Here is a 26,034-nt window from a genome sequence, read left to right as displayed (position 1 = left end):
CTTCTGTCCGGCCTCGTGTTGATGGGGATCCCCTCTGAACCCACCCATCCATTCCTCCACCCACTGGTGAAAGCGGGGAAGTTGAAACTGAGCGCACAAGGATCTGCGGACTGCCAGGCCCTGCTTTATTTAAAAAATAAAAAAAATAGAAAGACCCCAGGTCATTTTATTCATTATCGACGTTTACCGTGTACCTCATTTGTTGTCCAGTGAATTATTTATCAAATAAAAATTCTAATATTTATTCCCTGCAAATCATCAGTCTCCCGGCTGAGGAGCGATAAAGGAGTGGGCGGATGGGGGGGGCGCAGTAATCATTTAAGAAATCCCTGGTAGGACGCATGCGTGTGGATTTTGAAGAGCATACGCCATATTGAATTCCCGTAGGAATCGGCTAGCAAATTTTCGAGCTAGCGGTGTAAAAGGGGGCCACTTTATCAATGGTCCTAATTCGGTTTAATGTTCAAACGTGTCTGTTCTCGTAACCCCGGACAGCGTAGCGACCTTTGAAAGGTCCGAGAAGCGGCGCAGGTTCATCACGGGCTCGGAAGTGTTAGGGACTTGTCGGGGGGGTTACCAGAGAAAGAAGTTGAATGGATCCGAGGGTAGCTTGGATTCAGCCCGAACAGAAAGGACCTGCGAACGCCTTATGGATGCACGTCTGGGAGACCTCTCAGGGAGTACGGACTCTCTCCGCTCAGCAGCAGCTCCACAATCAAAACCACAACCAGTGTGTGAATTACGCGGTTTTAAAAAATGTGGCGACCGCCGTGGCTTCGAGCAAGAGCATCTGCAGCAGCAACGGTAACGTTACAGGAAGCCTGAGCAACGGCAGCAGCCATCGTAGCATCACGAACGGCGCTGCACACAGTAGTAGCGGTAACGGCAATGCGATTCCTCCGCTAGGGAGAGCACTGTCCAACAGGAACGTACACAACTCTTTAACCCCGTCGAACATCAGCGAGCCAGGTGAGGGGAAAACTGCGTCCCATAAAACGGGATCTGCCTCGTCGTCTTCGCAGGAATCCGGGACGGACAGTCCCCCCTCCAGCTGCTCACTCGAGAGGACTATGGATAGAAATGTTACGGGGAGTATTAATAATAACGTCGGGGGTGCCAACCTGCTCTTCAACTTGAGAGACAGCATGGACAATAATGTCAACCTTTACCATCACCGTCACCCGCAGGAGCACCAGGCTTTCAAGTTACAGCAGATTTGCGTGAACCAGCATCAGGTTCACCCCTCTGTACCTATTAATCAACCACACAGTCACCACCCGGGCCGAAGGAAAAGTGACAACAAGGCGAGCACTTATGGGATGAATTATTCGATTTCTAACTGCACTAATGGCAATTATGCGAGCACTTGCACGCCCTGGAAGACGAGGGAGTACAGCCCAGGGGTACTCGGGTGAGTGACTTAACCGCATCGCTGATTTGTGGTGAAATAAGCTGTAATAAGTTGACAAACGTCTCCTGACGCTGTCGTCTGTTTGGCAATATAAACAGTATAGTTATATATTATACTCTTGTTTTGCAATGCAGTTGGATTATGGCGGTACACTGAGTACTGGAGAGTAAGCTGGACATTTTTCTTCTTGCCGTTGGCTGATTAGCTAACCGTTACAGCTGCGTAAAGGCAGCCGCAGACGGCCAGAAAAAGACCGGAAGTGCCGTGATTTGGTATTCAGAAGGTTAAACTGGGCCGTTACCGAACACGATAATTCCAACAAGCTGTCGAGCCCAACTATTAAGTAAAGCAATAAAATGTATTCTGAAGTGTTGAATAATGTGTTGGCGTGAAGCGAGTTTGAGTAGATTTTCTTAATGGTTTATTTATTTAGAAGGTGCCGACCGGATACGCTGCTTTTAAATGTAGTCCGTTAGTTAGCCTAAACGAGGAGCCTAAAGCTAATTTACCCAACGGTTTCCTATGCAGGCTGGACTTAACGGGAAAAACTGTTTAAAACAGAATTACAACCTTTTTATTCCTCCAGTGAAATGTAATTACACAGAACTAGAAATTAAATATGATAATCTATTTACAACATTTTTTTTTTGTTGACGAGGTTGAAACCAGCTTAATTTGAACGATATGGACAACTGCACTTAACCTGTTAGCAATCTGCTGTGGTGAATCCGAAAAGTAATCTGGCAATCTGACAGTGAGCGTGGGAGGTGAAACCTGCGAGATTAATTCTCAATATTGACTGTTTTAAACATAATTCGATACAATTTGTGGGGGAAAGGACTAGTTATGTGCAAGGTACGTGCTTTAGTTCAGAATTAATTACCTTTGTGCCCAAGTTAATTTGGGTGCACTCCCTATTTGCAGAGATCTGCCAATATGACATAACATACAGGGTGGATCCCAGAGTACTGAAGTATGATTAAAATCAGTTTCCAGGAACTCGCTTTAGCCACAGATTAGCTATATTTTCTTAGTATTGAGTTCACCTAAAATTAATGTCTATAAATGGTAAATAAGGGTTGTTTAAATTTGCAATATCTGCATTGTTGGTGTAATAAAAACACTAACTGAATAGCTTTTGATTTTCAAGTATAACTGAGCACTAACCGAAGCCCTCCTGAAACAAATGAGCGAAGAATTTCTGAATGTGTTGCAGGAATTTGTGATATTTGTAATGGCTGCTTGCACCCATCTGGGACTCTTCTGTAACAACGAAACAGTGTTTGTCACGAAAGCAGTTCCACATGCGTGATGCAGAGTTTCCCAATTGCAGTGAAATCTAAGTGAGCTGAGAAATTTGAAGTTGTTAATGAATGTTTTCTTCTGAAACCACAGTGAATTTCATCTTGTAATTCGTGGTTCTACAAGTTTTCTGACACAAGTTTCAGCTTGTGTGCAGACTAGTGTTGCTTTGGTTTGCCTTCAGGGGTGCCCTTTAAAGTTCTGCACAGAGAGGGAGTTTCACTACAAACTGGAACAGTGTGAACATAAAAATACTTGTATGTTGTGGTGGAGTGTTTACTGTAAGATTGCTTGTCAGGGATGGCTCTGGTAATAGCTATTATTCTAACTGTGGGCTGTGTGGAGTGTAATCGTTGGACGGTTAGCATGGATACATGCTGGACTGACTGGTTTGCTGACAGAGTTTTCACCAAGGAGTGGGCCCATGGGGCTGAGTGCATTTTCTTCAGGGCTCTGGTAATTGATTGTGACAGTCCCCCCCTGTTCTGTATTTCACACTGGCATCGTGGCATGCATTCCTAGGAAAAAAAAAAAGAATGGGTCAAACAGACTTCCTCTGTTCGAAGGCATTTAACTGGTCAGAAATCTGTACATTATGTGTGCCCTGCTGTCAAACACAAATCCATATCAACAACGGGCCTGGGAGACTCCCAGGCCTACTCTGGCCCTCCAGTGTTTTGCTTAAACCTTGGTCAATTTCCACTCAAAACCTCAGGTGTGTGTTGTGCCGTTGTCTTTCCGTAAGCCAAATGTATTCAGTGAAGATGAGTATTCTGCAAAGCATAGCTCCTCTGCACGTTGACCACTTTAGTTCAGGCTTATTTTTGGCCTGGTGGTTACAATATGGGGCAGGGCTACAGTTAGCCGAATCTATGATGGTTAAATTGGTACTGATCTAAGAGACTTCTCATAAAGGCATAGAAAAACTTATGTTTTGTCTTTTTAACAAAAACCAAATATATCAAATTATTTCAGTTTGACTGTTACTGAAGCAGGCAGGTTTAGTAACGTGGTTTTACAAAGTTGCAATTTCAAAATATATTTATGCATTTTCAGACTTCACAATTAGACCAGATTTCCTAATTGAGTTTTCCATTATCACAGTATTGGGAATCTTCCAGTCAAATCCAATATTTATCTCCATTTTCCCAAGAAATCTGTTTAATATGCTGAAATAACAGCTGTAGCTTCTTGATCAAACGAGGGCACCAGTTCAAAATAAGACTGTTTGAAGTTTGTTATTACTATGATCTGAAACAGGGATGCAATGATTTTGAAATGACAACAGATCAATAAAATAACAAAGTAACATCTACGCAGCTTTTTTTTTTTAAATTTTTTTTTTAGTTTTTTTATTTAAAAGAAGGAATCTTAAAATTTTTGCGACACAGCCAATTACAGGTGGTCAGATCAGTCTAAATGACCCAACCCCAACACTGGTATTGGATTGATACTAGCGGAATAGGATTGATCGTTTGTTTGTATTCTCCGAGTTCAGTATGTAGCCCACTGAACTGTGTTAACGTTTTACTTTTGGGGGAAATGTAAGAAACCCCCTCAAAAATCTCAAACATCCACTATGAAAAATTAAAATGTTCAGTTTACAAATTATTGATAATTAATCTCATAAGTCATGACACAGTGTTCTCCACTGCATAAGCCGTTTGATGCACTAAACGTATCAGTGTCTGCAATATGGCTGCATTTCCTCGGTATTGGATCATAACAAAATTTGCAGTATCGCACAGCACCACAGCTGATGCATATGGGCCAGCGACACTGGTTAATGGCATTTTATTTTCCAGTATGTTGATATCAGTCAACAGGGTCACTGCTAGCTAATGGATTCTTAATTTAAAGTGGGCCCATGCTAGTCTAATGTGCCGTCAGCGATTTCAAATAAAATTTGCCTAGATGTCCAAAGAACATAATATGCAACTGTTAAATGTAACTCTTACTCCACTGGAATATTACCCATTTTAATCACTTTAACAATATAATATAAAACTTACTGTCTGAAAATACTTGGAGACCTAAAATTCTTTTCTCATTGTCTCACATATGTAATGCTTCAATGATAGAAACGTTAAACAAAGTTTGAGGTCAGTTTATGTACCTCTGTGACCTGAAAGCTTGGGCTCAGATGGTTTTAAACACACTATTTTTTTTCTACTCCTGGCTCTCTATGATGTCAGTGAGAGCAGATATCCCCAATATGGTCATCTCCCAGCCCTCCCACCTGCTGTTCAAACCTTCTGTTCACCCTTCAGACAGAGCATGAACTGGGGACCAGTGTAAGATGATTAAGGATTATATTGATGTGTGAATTGTGAAAAGCTAATCTGGAGTCTGAGAATAAGAATACAAAGCTGGAACTGAGTATAAGTCCCCTTACATGGCAGCTTATTTGGGATAATGCGCTTTCTCAAATGACACTGTGGTGCAGAGAAGAAGCATTACTCGTGATCTGGTTTTACCGGGATGTTACAGAGTGATGCTTTTTTGGGGGTGGGGGCTGTCATCAATCACTTGTAGAGTTGAGGTTCATTAGCAACAGCTGATACAATCCGCCACCTGCCGCATTTGTCATATTAAACACTGAACATGACGATCAGTACCTGCTAAAATGAGAAGCCACTTCCTGAAGGTTTTGAACCCTGTGACACTCTTGCAAGTCGAAGTTCATTTTCATTAGGGAAGCTTTCATTAGTGCTGTAACACTACCAGGCTGAGGTGCATATTCATTACACCTTGAGATCTGCTTGTGGCATCGATTATGTTTTAATAAGGTGTTGCAGTGTTTCTCAGTTTGCAGTGTCCATGTAATCATGAGCTTTGTTAGTACATGTATACATCGGCAGTAGCAGTGTGAACCTTTCCAGAGCAGTGACCACGTAGTTGGATTATTTTTAGTTCATTCTTGTACTTAACCCTTATTTGTCCTTTTGTCCAGACTCCACGAAGAGGTGATGGATTTCTACAAATACATATCTCCTCGGCCGGAGGAGGCAGCTATGAGGAAGGAGGTGGTGAACCGGATAGAGGTGGTCATCAAGGAGCTGTGGCCTACTGTTGATGTATGTTACGCATGCACACGCACACATGTTTGTTTGGATCAGCATAAATCAGAGACTTCACTGATATCCTGTCAGTGTTCCTAAATCATAGCTGAAACTATCAAATGTTTCAATACAGTACAGTGTCTCTCCCCCCCCCCCCCCTTTTTTTTTTTTTTTTTTTTTTAAATAATTATTATTTTATTTTTTCTTTCTCTGTCTGGGAAAAAGACGCTACCTTTGATCTTTTTGGGCCGCAGCTGGCAGTCTTTGAAACTAACCTGGATCCACAGCAGGTGGAGCACCAACTGTTTGTTTTTTAACTGTGCACATCTATGCATACCAGCCTTGCTCTCACTACACCCTCCTTTAACAGCTGTACATTTTAATTCAATGATTTTATTATTTAAAGGAACATGCTTAAATTTTGAAAATTCGGCTAGTGCTTTTTAAAAACTATTTATTTTTGACTGAATAATTTCATTAGGCTACAACCCTTAAAAATGAGCTTAAATTAGGCACAAACATTTCAAAAACTATAAAGACAAAATGTATTAATATGACATTTGAAATATCACTGGACAAGAGATGACATCAGTTATTGCGATCAGGAAGTGTGATTGGGCGTGAGAGATTAGTCAGCTCGGATGTTTTTTGGCCAGGTTTAGTGACTTAATTACCTGGCAGCGTCACAGGACCGTAGGTGTGCACGTCCAAGTTTCAGTCTGGCACATGTCACCCCTCCTCCTGTTAAACCGCAAGCTAACAAACAGACTCCTAGTTTTAATTTTCTAAATAACAGACAGACGTGAGATTGGCATCGATCTCTTACTCACACTTTTGACCAAACTCTTTAACAAAAGTACTATGTGTCAGACCCAACAAAAACTGACCTCATACTACCACTGTTTTGTAGTTTCCTTAGAAGGAATGAGAACATAATTAACTAACTGGAAAGCAGTTATGAGACACTCTTTAAAACAGAAAAATTAGTGTCTGTACTCGCACTTGAGAGGTGTAGAAATGGTGATGGAGGATCTTGCAGCTGGTTGAGAAGAGTACAGCGAGGCGCGGTTGATGCACCGCCTCTCTCGTTGCTTAATCATGTAAAACACGCGCAGCAGTGATTTGTTGGCTGCCAGTCTTCACCACTTCTGCTGTGAGCCACATTGTCAGGTAAATGGATCAAGCCTCAGATTGTCCCAGCCTCCCTTTTCATTTCCATGTATTTACCCTGGCCTGTCGTGGTGCTTTTGCCTTGATGGAAAAGGAAATGACTCCGCTTCCTTTGGAGAGCATTCACTTGCAGCCCTCAAGCACAGCATTTTTGTTCTTTGCTATTGTGTACTTAATTTGGCAGCGTACTTAACTTGGCAGTGTTTACAGTCTCTGAAGTAGGGAGCCGGAAATGCCTAAGTCCTGGTCGTTTGCAAACATTTGAACTGGATATATACAGCACCACCGCAAATGAGCTAGAAGTGTAGTTGTTGCAAGTTGCCAAGCCCTTTATGGTTAAAATGTGATGTGAAGAGCTGTAACACGTCAGCTTGTATGCCATGAATGACAGTGATTTCGGTCATTTTCACACTTCTGTAACCATGTTTTACCAGGTCCAAATATATGGCAGCTTCAGCACAGGGCTGTACCTTCCAACAAGGTAAGAGCAGGATTTAAATTTATTCAGTTTTTAAATAGCCAACTTAATTTTGTTTCTGATTTGTTTTGCTGCGAGGTCATTTAAATTTTAGGACTAATGTTTGTTTAAATTAGTTCATGTATGTTTTTTGCCCTTAGTGATATTGACCTGATGGTGACTGGGAAGTGGGAGCGCCCGCCACTGCAAGAGCTTGAACAAGCTCTTCGCAAGCATGAAGTTGCCGACCCTAACTCCATTAAAGTGCTGGACAAGGCTACAGTAAGTAGAGACAAGCAGGTCGTGCTTCTCCACTCTGTGCCTGTGTGCACCTATAGCATGTCATTGCATTTGGGCCATCACACTGGAGCACAGCTGATTTATTGGTGGGACAATACTATCAGCCAATATTGGCTATTTTCTGCGTTCATAGCGGCCAGCAACTGATCCTTTATTGCAGCTGGTTGAGAAGACTTTAACGAGTTATTGGCTGGTATTTCTTAAAAAAAACAAAACAAAGAAAAACTAACACTTGACGGTGAAAAATGCTTTCTAATATATTAGTCCAAACTATCCCATAGGTTTAGTTGGATACCTGTTAGCTAGTCGAGTCGCACTGATTTATTGTTGGACCATAGATTGGCGACTTGCAAATCTAACTGTATTGTAGGGCTGCTCAATTAATCGAATTTTAATCACGATTACGATCTGGAATTTCAACGATCATTAAAAATGACTGAGCCGATTATTAGCCCCTCCCTCATTTATCCGCGACACCTTAAAGGCCGGTCCGTGAAAATATTGTCGGGCATAAACCGGTCCGTGGCGCAAAAAAGGTTGGAGACCGCTGATTAAGAGGACCCGAGGGAAGCTCGGAAAGCTAAGCAGAAGTTATTTGGAGAGGAGAGTGACTGCTGTTGGTTGAAAAGAGAGTTTAAAAAAAAAAAAAACTTCAGTGGTGTTGCACACTATTTTATATTATTTTTTTAAAGTCATTGTTAACCCTTTAAAGCCGGTCAGAGCAGCACGCTCCGTTTTGCGTAACTATTTTTAAATCCCTGTAGAACCTGAACCGTGTAAGCTAGCGCAATAATTTGTTTTGCATATGAAACCGGAGGAGTTGTACTTACATCTGATGCCATCAGCTTGTCCTCGGTCGCGGTTTCGTTCCACATATAGCTTTGCAAAAATTGCATAAAAAGCGCTTGCAGGAACAAAAACATAATATTCCAGAAACACGCTTTGCCGTTCCTATCAGCTGTTCGTAACACTTCCCACAGTGAAATGATGCACCTGCTGTTTTCTTTGCAAATTTGCATCATAGGATTGTTTTTTGTTTTACCTGCAGTATATAAAAATTGCTGTATCTCCAAAATAAAACTATGAAGACACTCAAAATAAATTTCCTGTTGTTGTTGTAAACTATTTTTTGCAACTTTATTGTATTTAAAGTTTTGAGGGATAAACCTCTTAAATTTCTCCAAGTAGAAATATATGTAAACAAAACAAAAGCGATTTTCAAATTTTTTTTGTAGTTTATTGCACTTTTTTGCAATTAATGTAATTACTATGGACTTAATGCATACATATTATTAAAATATGGGCTATAACAGTTGAATTGATGTATAGCAACTTGAAATAATATAAAAAATAATATAAGCTCTGGTGGACTTGGTTCTATAGTAGGTCTTAAAGGGTTAAATAAATATCGTCAAATAATCGTGATCTCAATTTCAGTGAAAATAATCGTGATTATCATTTTTGCCATAATCGAGCAGCCCTACTGTATTGCCATTCACAGTGGCTGCTAAATGAAAAGCATGGTTTGTTGACACGATATCTGCAATTTCCTGGTTAGCAACAGAGTCCGGAGTAGCATAAAAGAGTATTTGAAGAAAATGGAAAACATAAATGAAACTCATAATAAACTTGATGGAAATCTGTTTTGTGGGCCTCAAAAAAAATCAGTTGTCAAATACGTCACATTGTTAAATCACCTGCTGTATCAGCTGGGCTCTACATGACATCTGTATCTTTATAGCTCAGTATTTTCTACAAAAGAAACTTGTGAAATGTTTCTACAGAAACAGACGGATTAATAAAGACAATTCAGAAAATTAACATAAATGTCAAAATTAAAAACTGCTTATTTCTCAGTAAGGAACTACATGATAAATTTCCACCCTGTGTATAAAATAGTAATTGATTGCTTTGGCCTAATGATAAAATGATAGTTCTTCACACTAACTAATAAATGCTTGTAGCTCCAGTAAAGAGAAATCAAGAGGAGAGCTGGAAGAAATCCAGGCAAACAAAATTTGCCACCAAAAAGCTCTTGTGCACTTCCAGTGCCCAGAAGTATAAAGCTTTGACTTATTCCCTTTAATGTCCACTTTAACCTGTGAGACACCGTCAGTGTCGTCCATCTGTTTGCCTCACAGGTGACACATTTCCTGAGTTGTGGTGGACTTTCTGTCAATTTCTTTATTGATTAATAGTCTGCTGTTTTTTGGAAACCACTATGATGCGAATGCTGAAGTGCGTACTTTGTCTGCTCTTGTTCACCCAAAATGAAAACTTGCCGTCATCTGTTCAGCCGAGGTCAGTCATACTTTACTTATCGACTCATTTCGGTTCCACAGCAACTTCCCTTCATTGTGTCAAAGCCATCACTCTGCAGCTCGGGCTAATGTGTGCACCTACTTCGGAGGTGTTTATAGCTCCTATCCTGCAGGGATACATTTGAAAACAGCAACTCAGTGGCCCGCACAGTCGTCGTGTGGGCTGTGCACACAACCAGGCAAGCGACCACAGGCTTCAGTGCCTTCTTGACTGACATGATAATAAGTAGTTAATGGCTGAGTTTTCATTTTTGGATTAGCTTTTATTTCTAAAAGCTTGTCATTTGGGACAGTTGTTCCTTTTTTTCCCCCTTTGTGTTCCAGGACACAGTGAGCATGTTTTTACAGAAAGATCAAATCAAATCAAATCACTTTTATTGTCACATCACATGTGCAGGCACACTGGCACAGCACATGCGAGTGAAATTCTTGTGTGCGAGCCCCACAAGCAACAGAGATGACTGTAGTGTTTGTTGAGCCATTTCACTTCATCTTTCAGGTGCCAATCATCAAGCTGACCGACCAGAGGACTGACGTCAAGGTGGACATCAGTTTTAACGTAGAGACTGGAGTCAAGGCTGCAAGCTTCATTAAAGGCTACATGAAGGTGAGAGGTGCCTTCAGCGCTGGAGATTTTACATGGTTGGCGATACAGACGGGGTATTACTTCATATATGTTTGTGTGTCAGAAAGATTACACACAAAACTAAGCCGTTTTTCATCAAATTTGACGGAGAGCTGGACAAAGCATGAAGTTAGAACCCATGCCATTTTGGTTTAAACCAGATCACTGTCCCTAAAACTGCAAATTAGATCAACGGCTTTGGTTGAAGATGCATTTGTGATTTGCGGACAGAGCTGGGATTCTGAAGCAAAAACACATGAAAGTCACTGGAAACTGTTTGACCTTTCTTTGATGATCACCCCTCCATCTTAAAGCACTCTCACAGGGCTTCGCTGGCTGTGGATGTTTCTCCTATTTTTGCAGTAGCACAAATAACTACCCCACTCACACACTTCACCAGTCTGCTGCCTGGTTGTGGGCGCTGGCTTTATGGAGCTAGGAGTGGCCATGTTTGGTGTAGTGATGGACTGACAAGTTGTTAGCTAAATGAATTAGCTCACAGCAAGGCATATTATTTGCTGTTTTTAACATGGGGACTTGCATTGCTGCTGCTTACTTATGAGCAATGTGTTAAATCGTACCAGGCACAGAGGGGGAGACTTAGTTATTTCCTATAATTTGTTGTCTAAAGTCAAACTTCATGGCTATGTGTAGTTCTGGTACTGCTTTCTTTGTTGACTTAGACCAGAAGGCAACAGTGCACAGTAGAAGGAATACACTCAGATGGAGGAAGAGAGCAGGAAAAGGTCATGTTTTCATATTTGAATTAAAAAAAAAAACACTGGAGGAGTCACATAATTGCTGTCTTGCAGTGAGGTGGAAATTGGAAATTCCCTCTTTGAATATAGCTTACCCAGCAGTTTAAACCATTACTCTTTACTTCACTCCAATCTTGTACCGGCTCATCTCATGTCCAAAGTGAAGCTGGAACAGAACCAGCAACATCGCTCCGTCAAGCCCCCATTTAACTCCGTCAGAGTCTGTGTCCTGCTGAAGCTCTTGTTGCTAAATCTGCACAGCAGAGGTGAGTTTCGCACAGAAATTCCTGCTCGAGTTTGATCCATGCCCACTTTAGTCACAGTTTTAGGAACTAATGCGGGAAAGGAATTCCAGGTGCCGCTGCTGCCGCGAGCTATCAGATTTTGTTGGGGCTTTTGTTTGCTGCCGTGGTTGCATGTTGGAACGGCGATCGCTGGGAATGCACGTCACAGCGAGAAAGCCTGCTGTTGACAACCACAAACTACACCAACCCAGAGAGCTGATGTTGTGAACATGTGGGTGTGACAGACTCGGTGCAGTCTTGTCATTGAAAGGTCACCTCAGAGTTGATTTTCACATGGTGGCCAGTAGGGGTGCAACGATACTCGTATCGATATTGAACCGTTCGATACAGTGCTTTCGGTTCGGTACGCACATGTATCGAACAATACAAAATTTTTCATTTATTTTATCAACTTTCCTTCTGACGATGCTGTCTGTGTTGAGCGCTCAGTGGATCTGCACTCGACAGTGCAGCCTAGGTGGAGTAGTCGAACGCAGATTCACTGAGCGCAGGGCAAGCTAGCAAGACAGAAGTTAAGCTCTCCTTGCAACATGGCAAATTGAACCTCCCCCACCCTCATTCAGATGTGGCGTTTGGAACTATTTTGGTTTTCATGTGGCGTATGACCCTGAAGGTAAGCGCGTCATGGACTAAAGTAAAACAGTATGTTGGATGTGCCACACAATGCTCAATTACATGGGTGGGAACTAGTGTGTTAGCACAGTTAGCTCGTTAACGTGTTGGCGGTCTAGCCCCATGCACGGGGCTATCAGGGGTAGCTCGTTAACGGAGATTTGCCGTGTTGTGGCGTTAAGGTCATTTTAACGAGATTAACCTGAAAGCACTAGTGGGAACACAACGAATATGACTGCACATTTACTCCGACATCATCCGAGTGCAAAGACAAGTGGAAGCAGACAAAAACAACAAGCACGCATGCTACAAACTTTAGCAGAGTCATTTAGACGGCCGTTAGCACATGATTCTCCTTATGGGGACCTGATATGTTTAATATGCTGCTGAGAATATAGCCCAGAAGAAGCGTATAGTATAGCTTTTATTTTGGAAAGAGACATTTCTCTGTAATAAACTCTTTTCCACAGATGAGTGATTTCTCAATCAGATACAGGGCTTGCAAAATCTCTAGCCCGACGTCCCGGGGCTAGCGATTTTTTTCTGTCGCGCTACCAAAATCTATCTCTGCCCTGCCCGTCGGCCTATCGTAGGAAGGAAAAATATATGTCAATGTTTTTGCATTCTTTCGGAAATGTAGCTGGGTAATTATGTCATTGGCATCGGTGAGCCACTGTCAATATGTGACATATTGAAGTCGCGTTTGAATTTGCGCTTGTTTTTTGCTTTCACTTTGCAATCGCGCGAACTGTGTATAGAGAGCGACAGCACTGATTGGTGAGTGACGATAATTTGCGCACCAATTCCTCTGACGTCGTCTTATTAATCGTTAGCTTACTATGCAAACATGACAAGTGAAATCTCCCGCAGCTTAAACATGTGAGAGGTTGATCGCGCAGAGAATCGCTGAGCGTTATGTGAGTGCGTGTGTAAAAGCAGCAGGATATATATTTTAGTTCTGCTGAGCCAAATAAGACAGGTCAGGGTGAAGAAGTGACAGCCAAAGAAAAGCTTACCACAAAACGGAAAAGTTATGACAAATCAGACTATAAGGCAAAAAGAAAGTGCAGCTTTATGGTTTCATGGACAAAATAATTTCTGTGGCTGCAATATGACGAGCTAAATAACCAGGGCTGCACATAAGTGGTCCGCAGGTGCGCATTCGCTGTCAAAATAAAAAACGCGCACAAGATAAGAAGTTGCAACGCGTGTTTGCGTACATAAGATTTTCAGGAGGAGGACAGACATTTGTTTAGAACTCTTAAAGATGTCGAAGAAGCTCCTTTAAGCAATTACTGTGATGTTCCTCCACCCCCAAAGAAATGTCAGGAGTCCGAACCACAAAAGCGTATTCTCGGAAAAGTAGTTGCAGGAGGTGAGCTGGCTTCAAACAAATGATGAACGCACAGAGATGTGGTGCAGAATGTGCCGTGAAAATTTAATAAATGACAAATTAAAAAGGCATGAACGTGTTTTTTTTTTTGTTTTTGTTTTTTTTTTTTGTTTTTTTTTGTATCGAAAAAATATCGAACCGAACCGTGAATTTTGTGTATCGTTGCACCCCTAGTGGCCAGGTGCCTCAGTGCATCCCGCAGTCTTGTTCTTACTCCTTAAAAGGATATTTGAAAAGTTGACAGCGCTCTGCTGCTCCACTGGCACAGATACACACATTCTGCCAGGAGCTTGTGCTGCCTTTTCAATTGGAAAATCAAAAAACAGGTCCCTCTGGATTATCACACGCAGCTCATATTGATAGCTTTTTAGAAAGTTTGGCCCAGTTGGCAGCTTGACAGTTGGAAGTCGGGGTTGTAACAATTCGTACATTGAACGACTGAAAGTTTCTGTATTTAGCTTCGTTGACTTGCTAATAAAACATTACTTTCAGTAGTAATTAGGGCTGCACGATTTTGCATAAAATGAGAATCACGATTTTTTTTTTTTTTTTTTTTTTTTTTGGCTTAGAATTGAGATCACGATTTTCTCACGATTCTCTTTTCCAGTATAAATATTTATTGCACTTATTAACTGCACATCAACTTCGTAACAGTTGAGACTGAACATAAAAACAATAAATCAAGGTTCTTTATTTGTCACATGCATAGTTATACAAGTATAACACACAGTGAAATGTAGCCTGACACGCTCCTCGACATGTGCAAAAATTGGGGGGGGTGGGGGTGTAGAGGAAGATAGATATGTGTGTGTATATCTATCTATCTATCTATCTATCTATCTATCTATCTATCTATCTATCTATCTATCTATCTATCTATCTATCTATCTATCTATCTATCTATCTATCTATCTATCTATCTATCTATCTATCTATCTATCTATCTATCTATCTATCTATCTATCTATCTATCTATCTATCTATCTATCTATCTATCTATCTATCTATCTATCTATCTATCTATCTATCTATCTGATACACACACGGTGACTGTGCAGTAGTAGCAGCAAGCAGGTGAATTCTGTACATTAATATGAATAGACATCTGACTATTTTACAGGATAGACAATATAAACATATTTAAAGTTAAAGGAATTGAAATGTACATTGTGCCTTGGTTTAGAGTGTCTGGAAGAGAGTCCTGTCTCAGTCAATTATAGATGATGTGAGAGGGCGGGTGTGTGTGTTTAGGGCACGGATGGCTTGGGGATAGAAGCTCCTCTTGAGTCTCTTTGTCCTTGCCCGGAAGATGCGGAACCTTCTACCAGATTGCAGAAGTTGGAACAGTTTGTTGCCAGGATGGGACGGGTCCTTCAGTATCTGCGCTGCTCTAGTCCGGCATCTCCTGGTGTAGGTGTCCTGAAGCGGGGGGAGAGCAATCCTGCAGCAGCGTTCTGCTGTACGGATCACTCTCTGGAGAGCTTTTTGGTCCTTCACACAGCTGTTCCCGAACCACGATGTCATGTTCTGTGTGAGGATGCTCTCCACAGCGCCTGTATAGAAAATCCTGAGGATCTTTGGAGAGACCCTGAACTTCCTCAGTTGTCGTAGGTGATACAGGCGCTGCCTAGCCTACATCAAAATACATCAAATAAACATAAAAACAAAAAATGCGGTACAGTCGTCGTCTTTTTTTCTTTTCTTTTTTTCTTTTTTTTTTTTTAAATCATTGTCATTTGGAAATGAGATCGCACATAAGTATGAATCGAGATTGCGATTTTTTTTTTTTTTTTTTTTCTTCTCTAACGATTAATCGTGCAACCCTAGTAGTAATCGTCTCTGTGTGCCTGCAGTGACTGTATAAGGATATCTGCTATTCTCAAATCAAATCACTTGGATCACTCAAATCATACAAAGCCAAGAACAAAAACGGGAAATAAAAAATTGACCATCCAAATTTTTAACAATATTTATGATGAATATAAGGAAAAGCATTATATAAGACACTTCTTATTTAAAGTTGACTTATTGATTTGTTGGATTCATTTGGGCTTGTGTTCTAAGTGTTTTTTGTTTTTTTTGGGTGGTTTCTGAATCGAGTTAGTTTACAAGATTAAACTGCGTCACGTTCAAAGTTGTTCACCGTCGCTTTGGATCAAAGCACCAGCCTGTCCCTGAGTCATGAATTAGGCTGTTCTTTAGACAAAGATTCACACCCTTAATGAGATAATGATTGACGTGCTAGTCAGCCGCATCATTTCATCTCTTTACTTATAATGTAGTCTAGTCTCGTTTCTGACTCACAGTTCTACATATATCTCATTAGAAACCCTCTTTCTCCTGAGTGATTTATGTAGCTGGAGCCCAAGTCAATTTGTTTTTATCTGCGTTTACTCTTAAGATTCTGTGCTGCGCTCTGGTGTTTTCTTACTTAATCTATAGTTTGAATCAGGCATTTTCATTCCACATCTGTCCCTGCATTTTGCTTTCAGAAGTATCCAGTGCTGCCTTACCTGATCTTCGTGCTGAAGCAGTTTCTGCTGCAGAGGGATCTAAACGAAGTCTTCACCGGGGGCATCAGCTCCTACAGTCTCATCCTCATGGTCATCAGTTTCCTACAGGTACAGGGATGTCATGTCACAACAGTTGAAGCGGCTTATGTTGTAGTAGTGCTGCTTGATAATATCGTGTGCGTATGTATGTATTTATAGTGGCATAAGCAGAAGTAGTTTATTAGCTGTTGTAGGACAACATAAAATCGAATCTTTATTAGTGAAGCAGTTGTCTCAAATACACCCTAATCCAGTCTCTTTCCTTTCTCTTCAGCTCCATCCTCGTATCGATCCCACCAACCCCAGTGAGAACCTGGGAGTGTTACTCATCGAGTTCTTTGAGTTGTATGGCCGTAATTTCAACTACTTGAAAACAGGGATTCGCATTAAAAATGGAGGCGCATACATAGCCAAAGAGGAGATTATGAAGGGCATGACAAATGGATACAGGCCATCCATGCTCTACATAGAGGACCCTCTACTTCCAGGTGTGTGTGAAATACCATCTGTCTCTAAACAAATAAGACTTTAAGCTACATTTTCAGGTTGGCATTTATGATCCAAAGAGAGGTCATCAGTGTGTCATACTATGTTTGATTTTAATTTTTAGTATCATTTGGTCTTCGTCTTAAGACTGGCACAGCAGCTAAATGTTTAAACCAATTACCGGTACTGTAAAGGTTTAAACCTGGATTGATTTGTTTAAAACAATAAAATGATTTTTAAAGATGCTGTATATATGTAAAACGGACATAAAATACAAACATTTGGAAAACTTTTTGAATACTTTAAGATATTTTTGCTATTGAAAGCTACACTTAGCCAGTTGGCTTTAATTTAGCTATGCTATGTTACTCTGGTAGTAGTTTGCAGTGTTAGATGATAAAGTAACTTGAAAATAAAATGTTAATTCACTATCCTGATCAGCCCAGGGAGTGTATTAACTGGCCTTATGTTACTAAGCTGGATAGCTCACAGTGTTGGAGCTTAGCTTATATCTGTGTTAGAAGGCATGCTAGCATTAGCCAGAACAGAGCTAGCTTATAGTCTAATTATATTCTCCAAATGAAATGAAAGTCAGTCAAGAAAATACCCTGCTGATGTTATCCCAAGTTTGTCCTTGTCTTGAATCATCTACGCATTTGGCCAGAAGGGGCTTTTTTTTTTTTTTTTTTTTCTTTTTCTGGTTAGCATTGGCTAACAGTATACTACTCGCTAATTTAGACAATTTGCTAAATACCCACTAAAGCAGCTAGCTAGTGTGGACTCTTTGGGGAGAGTGCCATCTATTTTCGGTTTTGTCTTGTGTTGAGAGCTGATATTTGCTGGCTTTAGTGATTAGTGTTCTCCTTTGGCTAACGTTAGCTTATTGGGGTGCAGGGAAGCTGAAGAAAAGCGTTGAGGCATTTAGTGTAGGGCCCAAATATCCCATTTCGCATTTCACTCACTGACGGTTTATTTTTTTTAAAGCTTGTATTATACAAAATGCTGCATAGTGCACTTTAATCACATGTATTTTTATATAGCTCACTCCAATACTCTGTCCATTGTGTGTTGAATAATACATTTTAAGATCAGTCATGCTTTGCACATTTTGCAATTAAGTAACAAGTAGTCTAACAGCCACTAACAATTTTAGAAAATGTAAAACTTGGTTAAAACCGGTTAAATTGGTCTTTTTTTAAATTTTCCTCTCTTGTTTCCCCTCCACCTTGTAGGTAATGACGTGGGAAGGGGTTCCTACGGTGCCATGCAAGTCAAGGAGGTGTTTAATTATGCTTTCATTGTCCTGAGTCATGCTGTCTCCCCGCTTGCACAGTCATATCCCAACAAAGACTGTGAAAGGTTAGAATCCAAGCTATTTAAAAGTAATACTGACACCTTAGTTAAGAGAAGAGCTTTTTTATTTAAATGTTTCTATCTTGTCCCTGCAGCACATTGGGGAGGATAATCAGGTTGACCAAGGAAGTGATCGACTACAGGGAATGGATCGTTAAGAAGTGGGGGGGCAGAGATTTGGTGCGACCGGACAACAGAGGTACAAATCATTGGGTTTCAAAACAAAATAGATGCAGTTTTCCCATTGATGCTATTAAATTGTCTCATTAAGCATCAGCTTTTTTTTTTTAAAGCATGATATATATTCTTACCACTAATCCTATTTCTTTAGTGTCGCCTCCCAAAAAGCCTGTGTCGGAGCAAGAGAACTGTGTGCTGGGAGGTGGTGTTGGGTCAGATGAGCAGCAAAGGGATTCGGTGTCACCCCACAGCGCGGACTCTCCCATGTCCATCTCCAGCCCCCAGCAGCACTCGTCCGCCTCATCAGTGTCCTCACTGTCTGGGTCTGATAACGTAAGAAACCCCATGCAGGACGAGTAACAATGCACACGCTGCTTGTATTTCTGATGTAGTTCTTGAAAAATACCAAACAGTTTCTTCTGATTATGCACTTGACATCCAGCATAAAAGGATAATGTTGCCACACACATGACATAACTACATGCCTCTTATCCTTCTCATGGTAGTACAGCTTAATTTACTGTCATTTTATTCTAGTATTCAGATGGAAATCTGTTGGTTTTTTTTTTGGTTTTTTTAAACAATGTCCTCTGCTTTGATCCATCAGGACTCTGATTCAGCGTTGCCATGTCCCCTCCCTCCACCAACCCTGCCAGCTTACCCGCCTTTCCCACCACTCGGCCTAGCTTTAACTCCAGGCCTCAACATGAGCACCGGCAAACCTGGCATGGGGGGACACCATCTGCTCATGCCTCCAGGTTCCCAGGTAGGCACGCAGCCGTGGCGACAAGCAGCAGTGATTGCCTGAATTAGCCTGAATTTTACATGTAAAATGGGATTATATGGTGGTTAAAATTTGGACTACAAATGAAGCATATTAAATCAGTAGGGTAGAGAACAAGACATAAAATGTGCAGGTTTTTGCAGATTTTTATTGCAGTATTCGATTAAAAAAAACTAAACTACTAGATTTCCAATTTAAATTCTGCCTCTCTTTCCCCAGGCTCGCGTCTCACTGCCCGGTGGTCTAGCAATGCACTCCATGCCTGGCAGACAGGTGTGTATAGACACCGGGCTCCCCCCCTTCTTCCACATGCACCCCCCAGCCCATGCTCATGCCCCTGCCCCTTCCAGCCCCCAGCCTCCGCCCAGTCCCCACTCCAGCCACACACATAAGGTAGGCGCTGGATGCCACAACCACACTCAAATGCACTACTGAGACAACCTTGTCTCCCACACAGGGTTTCCACTCTGTCATTTCATTTCTTGTCTCTCTTCAGCGTCTTCATCCTATGTCACGTTTGTTATTTCTCATTTTATGCTGTCATTATTCTGTACAGGTTACATAAAAAATTCAATTGCTATTTGCGTTCCAATAACTAATGACATTGCTGCAGCTGTGATAGTGCTTAAAAACTGGTGATTTTCTTGTGCCTGCCTTTATGCTAAACCAAGCTAGCTTTCACCCATATGCACCGCATTGGTCGCTGCTGTTTATTGTAATGATTGGTTAATGTGGCCGCTGCATTACCCAGAGGGAGCCACGCCTCCTAATGCATGCACCATGAAGAGGTTTGGTTTTGATACAAATGCCAGACATCTATTTATGGAAATTAGTTTTCCATACCACATGCATAATATATCTAAAAGGGAATATGACAAAATCTGCAGCTGGCTTTTCATATGTTTTGGTGACGTTTAAAAAGTGGTGAGTGCTTTAAAAAACCGACTGCGAAATGTAAAAACTGAAGAGTTTACTTCAGCATTGAAATGACTCGTCTGTCCAATCCTGTGAGTCTTTATCGTTTGGAAACGTTCAATCAAAGAAGAGCACAAATAATACTGTGCGCTTTTTTTGTTTGTTTGTTTGTTTGTTTGTTTGTTTGTTTGTTTTGTTTTTTTATTTTGTTTTGGGGTTTTTTCCCCCATATTTGTCACACTTAAATGTTTCAGATAACTGGAGTATTAAAGGGGAAAAACCCATCCAAACCTACCTAACATTATGTGGAAAAATGAATTTAGTTTCACTAGCCACACTCAGGTCTGATTACTGCACGACCTGATGAATCAAGATATCACTTAAAACATATCCTGTGTAACAAAGTGAAATAGGCTAAACGATCTTAACAGGCAACATATCATCATGCCGTGAACTAAAGAAACTCAAAGGATGAAACGTGGAGTCGTTGCCGTCTATTATTTTGGGAAAGGTCACAAAGACATTTCCAAAGCTTTGTGAATCCAGCCAATTAACTGTCGACAAATGAAGAGAACTTGAAACACTGATGAACTTTTCCAGAATTGGCTGGTGTGCCAAAAAATAGTCTAAGAGCCTCAAAAACTCATCTAGGAGGTCTCAAAAGAACCCAGAACAACAAATACAGAACTGCTGGCCTTACTTGCCTCAGTAAGAGTTCCTTAGGAAAAACAAACGCTGCCAACTAAAAAAAAACAAACAAACGTTTGTCCCACATTTTTGAAAATATTCTGTGGACTGACGAGACAAAAGTTTAACTTTTTGTAAAGTTTGAGCCCATCAAACATCAGCTGTGGAACTAACACAGAATGTTATAGAAAAGATCATCATTGCAACAATCAAAACATGATGGTGCTAATTGTGTGATGGTCTGCAGCTGCTTTACAGCTTCAGGACCTGGATGACTTGTTTTAACTGAGCACCATGAACTCTAGAAAATCCAGAAAAATGTCCAACCATCAGTTTGTCTTCTGAAGCTTAAACACACTGGGGTTATAACCAGTTTTTTTTTTTTTTTGTTTTTTTGTTTTTTTGTTTTTTTAATGGTTTTGGAGTGGACTAGTCTAAGTCCAGACTTCAGTCTGATTGAGATGCTTTAGCGTGTCCTTAAACAGGCCAGTCATGGTGGAAAACCCTCCAATATGTCTGAATTTAATCCTGGAAAGAAGAGTGGGCCAAATATTATGTTTCTGTCTAATATAAACATTTATTTGATCTGAATCATGTGCATGTGACAAATATGCAAAACAAAAGAAACCAAGAAGGGGGCAAAGACTTCTTCACAGCAGTGGCAGCTTGTATATCGGTTCCTGCCTTCTAGCTCCAGCGTGCATTTATTTCTGTGTTGTGGTTTTGCTCATGTTTAAACCCAGAGCAACCACAAAGACAAGTCCGCACACAAATCTGTTGGGATCACAGCCTTGATCCTTTTCCCTCAGTCTTCTTCTCGTCTCCATCTCTCTTCAGAACGGAGCCAAGTTCAACGGGAAGGGCTTCCACAATCCGCCACTGGTCAACAACGCTGTTATGGCTAACCGTGGATACGCGCAGCATCACCGCAACACTTGGCGACGCAGGAAGAGGGACAGCCTGCCGGTTAGCCTGAGCAGATAGAAACCTCTCCTCGCCGTTTCCTCCGTCTCCTCTCCGACTGCATGCCGTGGCTCTTCGTTCGTCTTGAAGGAGGATGGACAGGCAGACAAGAGGACCAGAGACCAGCAGTTTTTACTCCGAGGGCTCCTCAACATGGAACAGCAGCCCTCAGCTCTGCATCTTCCTCCTCTCTGTACCTTCCCTCCCCTTTTTCTTTTCTTTTTTTTGCATGACTTTAATTCCATTTTTTTTCAGTATTGTGTCTTCCTTCTCTGCGTTCAGGTCGGTTTACTTTTTTGGAACTTGGCATTGACAGTATTGCTAAGCTCACTTGACCTCATCTCGACCCTTGCAGCCAAGCTGCCCACGGTTTCCTTTTTACAGTTAATACACTTAAAAACAAACGTTTTTTTCTCCATTTTGTGCAATAATGTTATTTTTCTTTTTGAAACTAAAGTAAGAGCTTATTTAATTTCGTGTGTGTGTATATGTAAAGGCATTTTTATACAGTTATTTTATTTTTGTAGAGTTTTAAATTTTGTTTACGAAACCTTTCCCCAGGCAGCATCTCTAAAGTGTGCGTGTGTGTGCGCATCTCTCCATCAGGTTGAGATGGACCCAGGTTGAAATGACCCCTCCCCCCTCTTCTTCTCTCCTCTTTAAATGTGGTCTGCTCAAGGGAAGCCGTATCAGAAAAGCATCATCTTGGCATTTCTGATCATTTCTCTTCACATGTTTTCTGAAAATGGGCGAGGTGGGCAACAAAAGGGGGAAAAAAATTCCCTATGGAAGTTTTGTTCCTCGCTCCAGTTTTTCTAAGGCATGCTGAGGGGAAGTTGAGGGAATGAAACTCTGCCCTGGGATATCCTTGAAGCACAGGGAGAGGCTCAAGTTTTGTGGCCACCTGAGGATTGTGTGACTGCGCGTATCTGTTTGCGTCTCTTACGGGAATGTCGTTGTCTCATTTTGTCGTTTGGGGAGAGAAGGCTGGCAAAAGAAGGCTGGCCTGATAGCTTTGTCTTGGCCATATCTCTCTCCGCCCGGAGGATTTTCAGCCTGTTTTGTTTAGGCTTTGTGTTCATTTTTTCTTTTAAAGTTGTTGTTGTTGTTAATATTTTTTGTAGGAGCATTGGGGGCCACGAAGGCAACAGCTTATCTGACTTGAATTAGAAGATCAAGAATGGCGGGCAGAAAGTCACTGAGCTGTGTCAGAGGGGGCGTGGCTGTGGAAAATCTGATCCCAGGGCTGAGGTCAGCTCTCGCCCGCAGCTGTAAATTAGCGCAGACCAACACTTTAGATGCTCAGCGATAAGGTTTCTCTCCTTTTTTTGTGGTCCTGGACAAAGGAGGAGGGAGCGAGGGTGGGGGCGTGGGGGGTTTCTTCCTGAACCAAGGACCCTGAGTGAAGGGAATTATATTTTGATTCCATTAAGGAATCTTGTGTGTATTCGATTGCCAGGTACTTCCGCTAATTGTTTGCAATGCCTTTCTTTGTGTTTACTCGGGGTGTGTATGTGTGTGTGTACCACGTTTTCCTGCGAGCACACCGCGCCACACAAATACACACGCTGTCGAAGGCTGTGACTCGCCCAGAAACACTACACATGCCGGTGTTATTACTATGCAAGTGGATTCTTCTAATTATTGTGTCAATTCTTGTATTTTATTTTTGGGGTTATTTTTTTCCCATTGACAAAAAAAGCAAAAAAAAATGTATCCCAAAAAAAAAAAAAAAAAACACTCACTGCTTGTTGGACTAGAGTGATGTTACTGACTGTCAGACTTCTCAAGCCAACACATGTAAACTCTAGCCCCCATCCCCTGACCCCCACCCGTGCCACAACTCCCTTGTGTTTGTATGAAGGCCATGATGTGTTTAAGACCCAGTATTTCTGCATCTTGTCAGTCAAATGTAAGGAACAAGGGGGATGTTAATGTCAGTGGTCGGGTCTGAGTCTGTGTAGTGTGTGACATAGTGAAACGTGTGTGAGAAAGACTCGTGACTCGCCACCACAGTTGAATTTTTCTTTTTCTTTGGTAATCGTACGCCCGACCGTTCACGAACGAGCGCCACCCACAGAGCGACTTGCTCTCTGCAGGTGCTCTTCGCAAAGGGCCAAAGTGTCCGTCAACAATTCCTGACTTTTTCTTACTTGCACGCATTCACTGCTGTTGCACTGTTTTGTTTTGGGGTTTTTTTTTTGTTTTGTTTTTTGTTGTTGAACCATGGCAGCTCGGATCTGTCGGTCAGAACTGCACAGCAGGTTTGCTGTTTTGGCCGATAGGTCACAGGGCAGAGCTGATTACGAGCTAATCATAACCTCCAGCTTACAAATTCCTTTCATACTTAATAAATTTGACCAGAAAAATCAAAATCATTGACCAATGGAAAGGGTGAGAAGTTCTTGATGTTTTCTGGCGTATACACTCTCACCCTATTATTCCCTATTACATTTTTTTATTTTTATTTTTTTTATAGATAATTTTCCATCTGTAGGGTAATAATCAGAATTGAACATTCAGCACTGACTTTCATGCAGTTGTAGGCCAATAGTAATTTGATAACAAGAGGAATGAAGTTACCCTTTCAAACTGAGATTCTTACAGCCGCGTTTTGCTTCTAGAGCTCAGAACCAGCAATGATTTGAGACAAAAAAAATTAAATTGGGGATCGAAAGCTGTTGGCTCTGTTAGAGTTGCCTGCAATCTTAACAGCAAAGACTGACATGCAGTATCCAAGGAAGTCTATGGAATAAAGAATTGTGCATCTCAGCGGTCCGGTGTAGCCAACTCACCCCGTCTACTTTCCTTTGTTCCTTTTTCCTCACCAGAGGGTCAAAACAATTAGGTCAAAGCTTCAGTTGCGCTCTTCCACATTGTCCTGACTTCTCCCGATGGTTTTAAAAGTGAGGCGGAAAAGGAAGCGAGGAGAGTTGGATACTTGACTTGGACCGCTGAGATTTTGCCATACACATGTACATGTAGATGCAATGTAATATTAACACCCCCCCCTCTTCATTGCAATACAATGAGGGATTTTAAACTGGTGGCTGCTGTTCAGAGAAAGATGGCAGCCCCTCAGTGTCCTGGCTGATTCATGTGAGCAGTGACCCTCGAAATGGACACCAGTGGCCAGAGGGAACCACTGCCCAGCTTTTCTTTTTTTCTTTTTCTTTTTGTTCTTTTTGACATTTTTATGTAAATATTTTTTTTCTATTTTATTTTTTAATAAACATTTTAAAACTGCCAGTCTGTGTGTGGGTTTGTCTATTTGATTTAAGTGTGAGTGACGGAGTCACACAAGCCTAGGAACTGGTTTGCAACCACCAGTTGCTAAGAAAACATGAATATTCCTCGATTTCTGCGAGTTTTCGAGTGGTTGCTGGGAGAAATTGGTTGAAAAGGTCACGCCTGGATTGAGTGGAAGATGTCTGCAAACACTAAATAATTGCAAAGTGGTAGTGAACCTGAAAAGTGCTACGTACACAGTCTATAGTGACCATTTGCCTTCCAAGTAAAAGTTGCCCCTTTTGAAACTGGTTTCTGCTGTAAGGCATAATTTGATTTTGAAGTCAAAATAAGTTTCCTGTTTTGTACTTTAAGTTTCTCTCCCTCTTTGTTAGTGAGTATATGCAGACAGGTCATCAAGCGCCTCAATTTGCTATTGACCAAAGCAGTCACAAGGTTTTTGGTGTAGCATCCTCTTTGTAACAGATTTCAGTGACAGCCAGCAACCAGTCTCTAACTGGTGGAGAACGGGGATCTTTCCAGGACCTTCCCATGGTGTTCCTGACACATCTATAGACCTGTGCAACTGAGGCCTAAGGTGATGGTGTAAAGAGATTACTCCATGTTTCACAAGGTGGTAAGAGCTATCTACAAAGTAACCCATTTGTAGCACCGTGGCAACCGTACAGTCTTTGGTTTGTGACTTGTGATTGACAATGACTTATTAGCCAATAAGCGAATGATTTCATAGCACAGAATATGAAACATGGTATGACCTACATTTACTAAACAGACTTTATTTTCATTCAATATTCCTTCAAACGAATGACTGAGCCCCGAAGCTCAGCAGAATAATGTTTACAGAGATAAAGTTGGAAAGCCAATTTCCCATAAACTTGTACAGGACTGGAGGTTTTTTTAGCAACCATAGATCTCCATCTGGCACCCTTTAGGTAGAATGCAGATTTAACGTATTTCTGGATTAATTTCTCTAACCCAGAATGTACAGTTGAGGCCAAAAGTTGATATACACCCCACATGGGCATCGGAGTGAAAGTAATTTAGAGCTTTTAACAATTTCTGTGATCAGTTCTTTTTCCAGAGTGGAACAATTGTACAGCATACATCTTTGCTCATTTTAAAAATGAAGACTTGGGTCCACAAATTTGA

At 41.3% G+C, this 26,034-nt stretch overlaps 1 protein-coding gene across 2 annotated transcripts; it reads left to right on the top strand.

Moving 5' to 3' along the window:
- The first annotated feature begins 353 nt into the window (after positions 1-353).
- On the top strand, positions 354-24,885 carry tent4a (terminal nucleotidyltransferase 4A). Of its 2 annotated transcripts, none has more exons than XM_086279847.1 (13): positions 354-1,411; positions 5,667-5,790; positions 7,380-7,426; positions 7,564-7,684; positions 10,523-10,630; positions 16,209-16,337; positions 16,543-16,756; positions 17,987-18,113; positions 18,203-18,306; positions 18,439-18,620; positions 18,895-19,053; positions 19,291-19,344; positions 21,511-24,885. In XM_086279847.1, the coding sequence occupies exons 1-13, from the start codon at positions 594-596 to the stop codon at positions 21,655-21,657; spliced, it is 2,334 nt and encodes a 777-aa protein (XP_086135973.1). In that variant the 5' UTR covers positions 354-593; the 3' UTR covers positions 21,658-24,885. The 2 variants fall into 2 exon arrangements, with proteins under 2 accessions (XP_086135973.1, XP_086135972.1); XM_086279846.1 differs by having other exon boundaries at positions 19,291-19,464.
- Positions 24,886-26,034: the final 1,149 nt, after the last annotated feature.

Source organism: Aulonocara sp. 'chitande type north' Nkhata Bay, linkage group LG22 (genome assembly GCF_057382095.1).
Source record: "Aulonocara sp. 'chitande type north' Nkhata Bay isolate Kocher_YH1m ecotype deep benthic linkage group LG22, A_spYH_male_GT1.1, whole genome shotgun sequence".
NCBI classification, from domain to species: Eukaryota; Metazoa; Chordata; class Actinopteri; order Cichliformes; family Cichlidae; genus Aulonocara; species Aulonocara sp. 'chitande type north' Nkhata Bay.
This window is presented reverse-complemented; position numbering and strand designations above follow the sequence as displayed.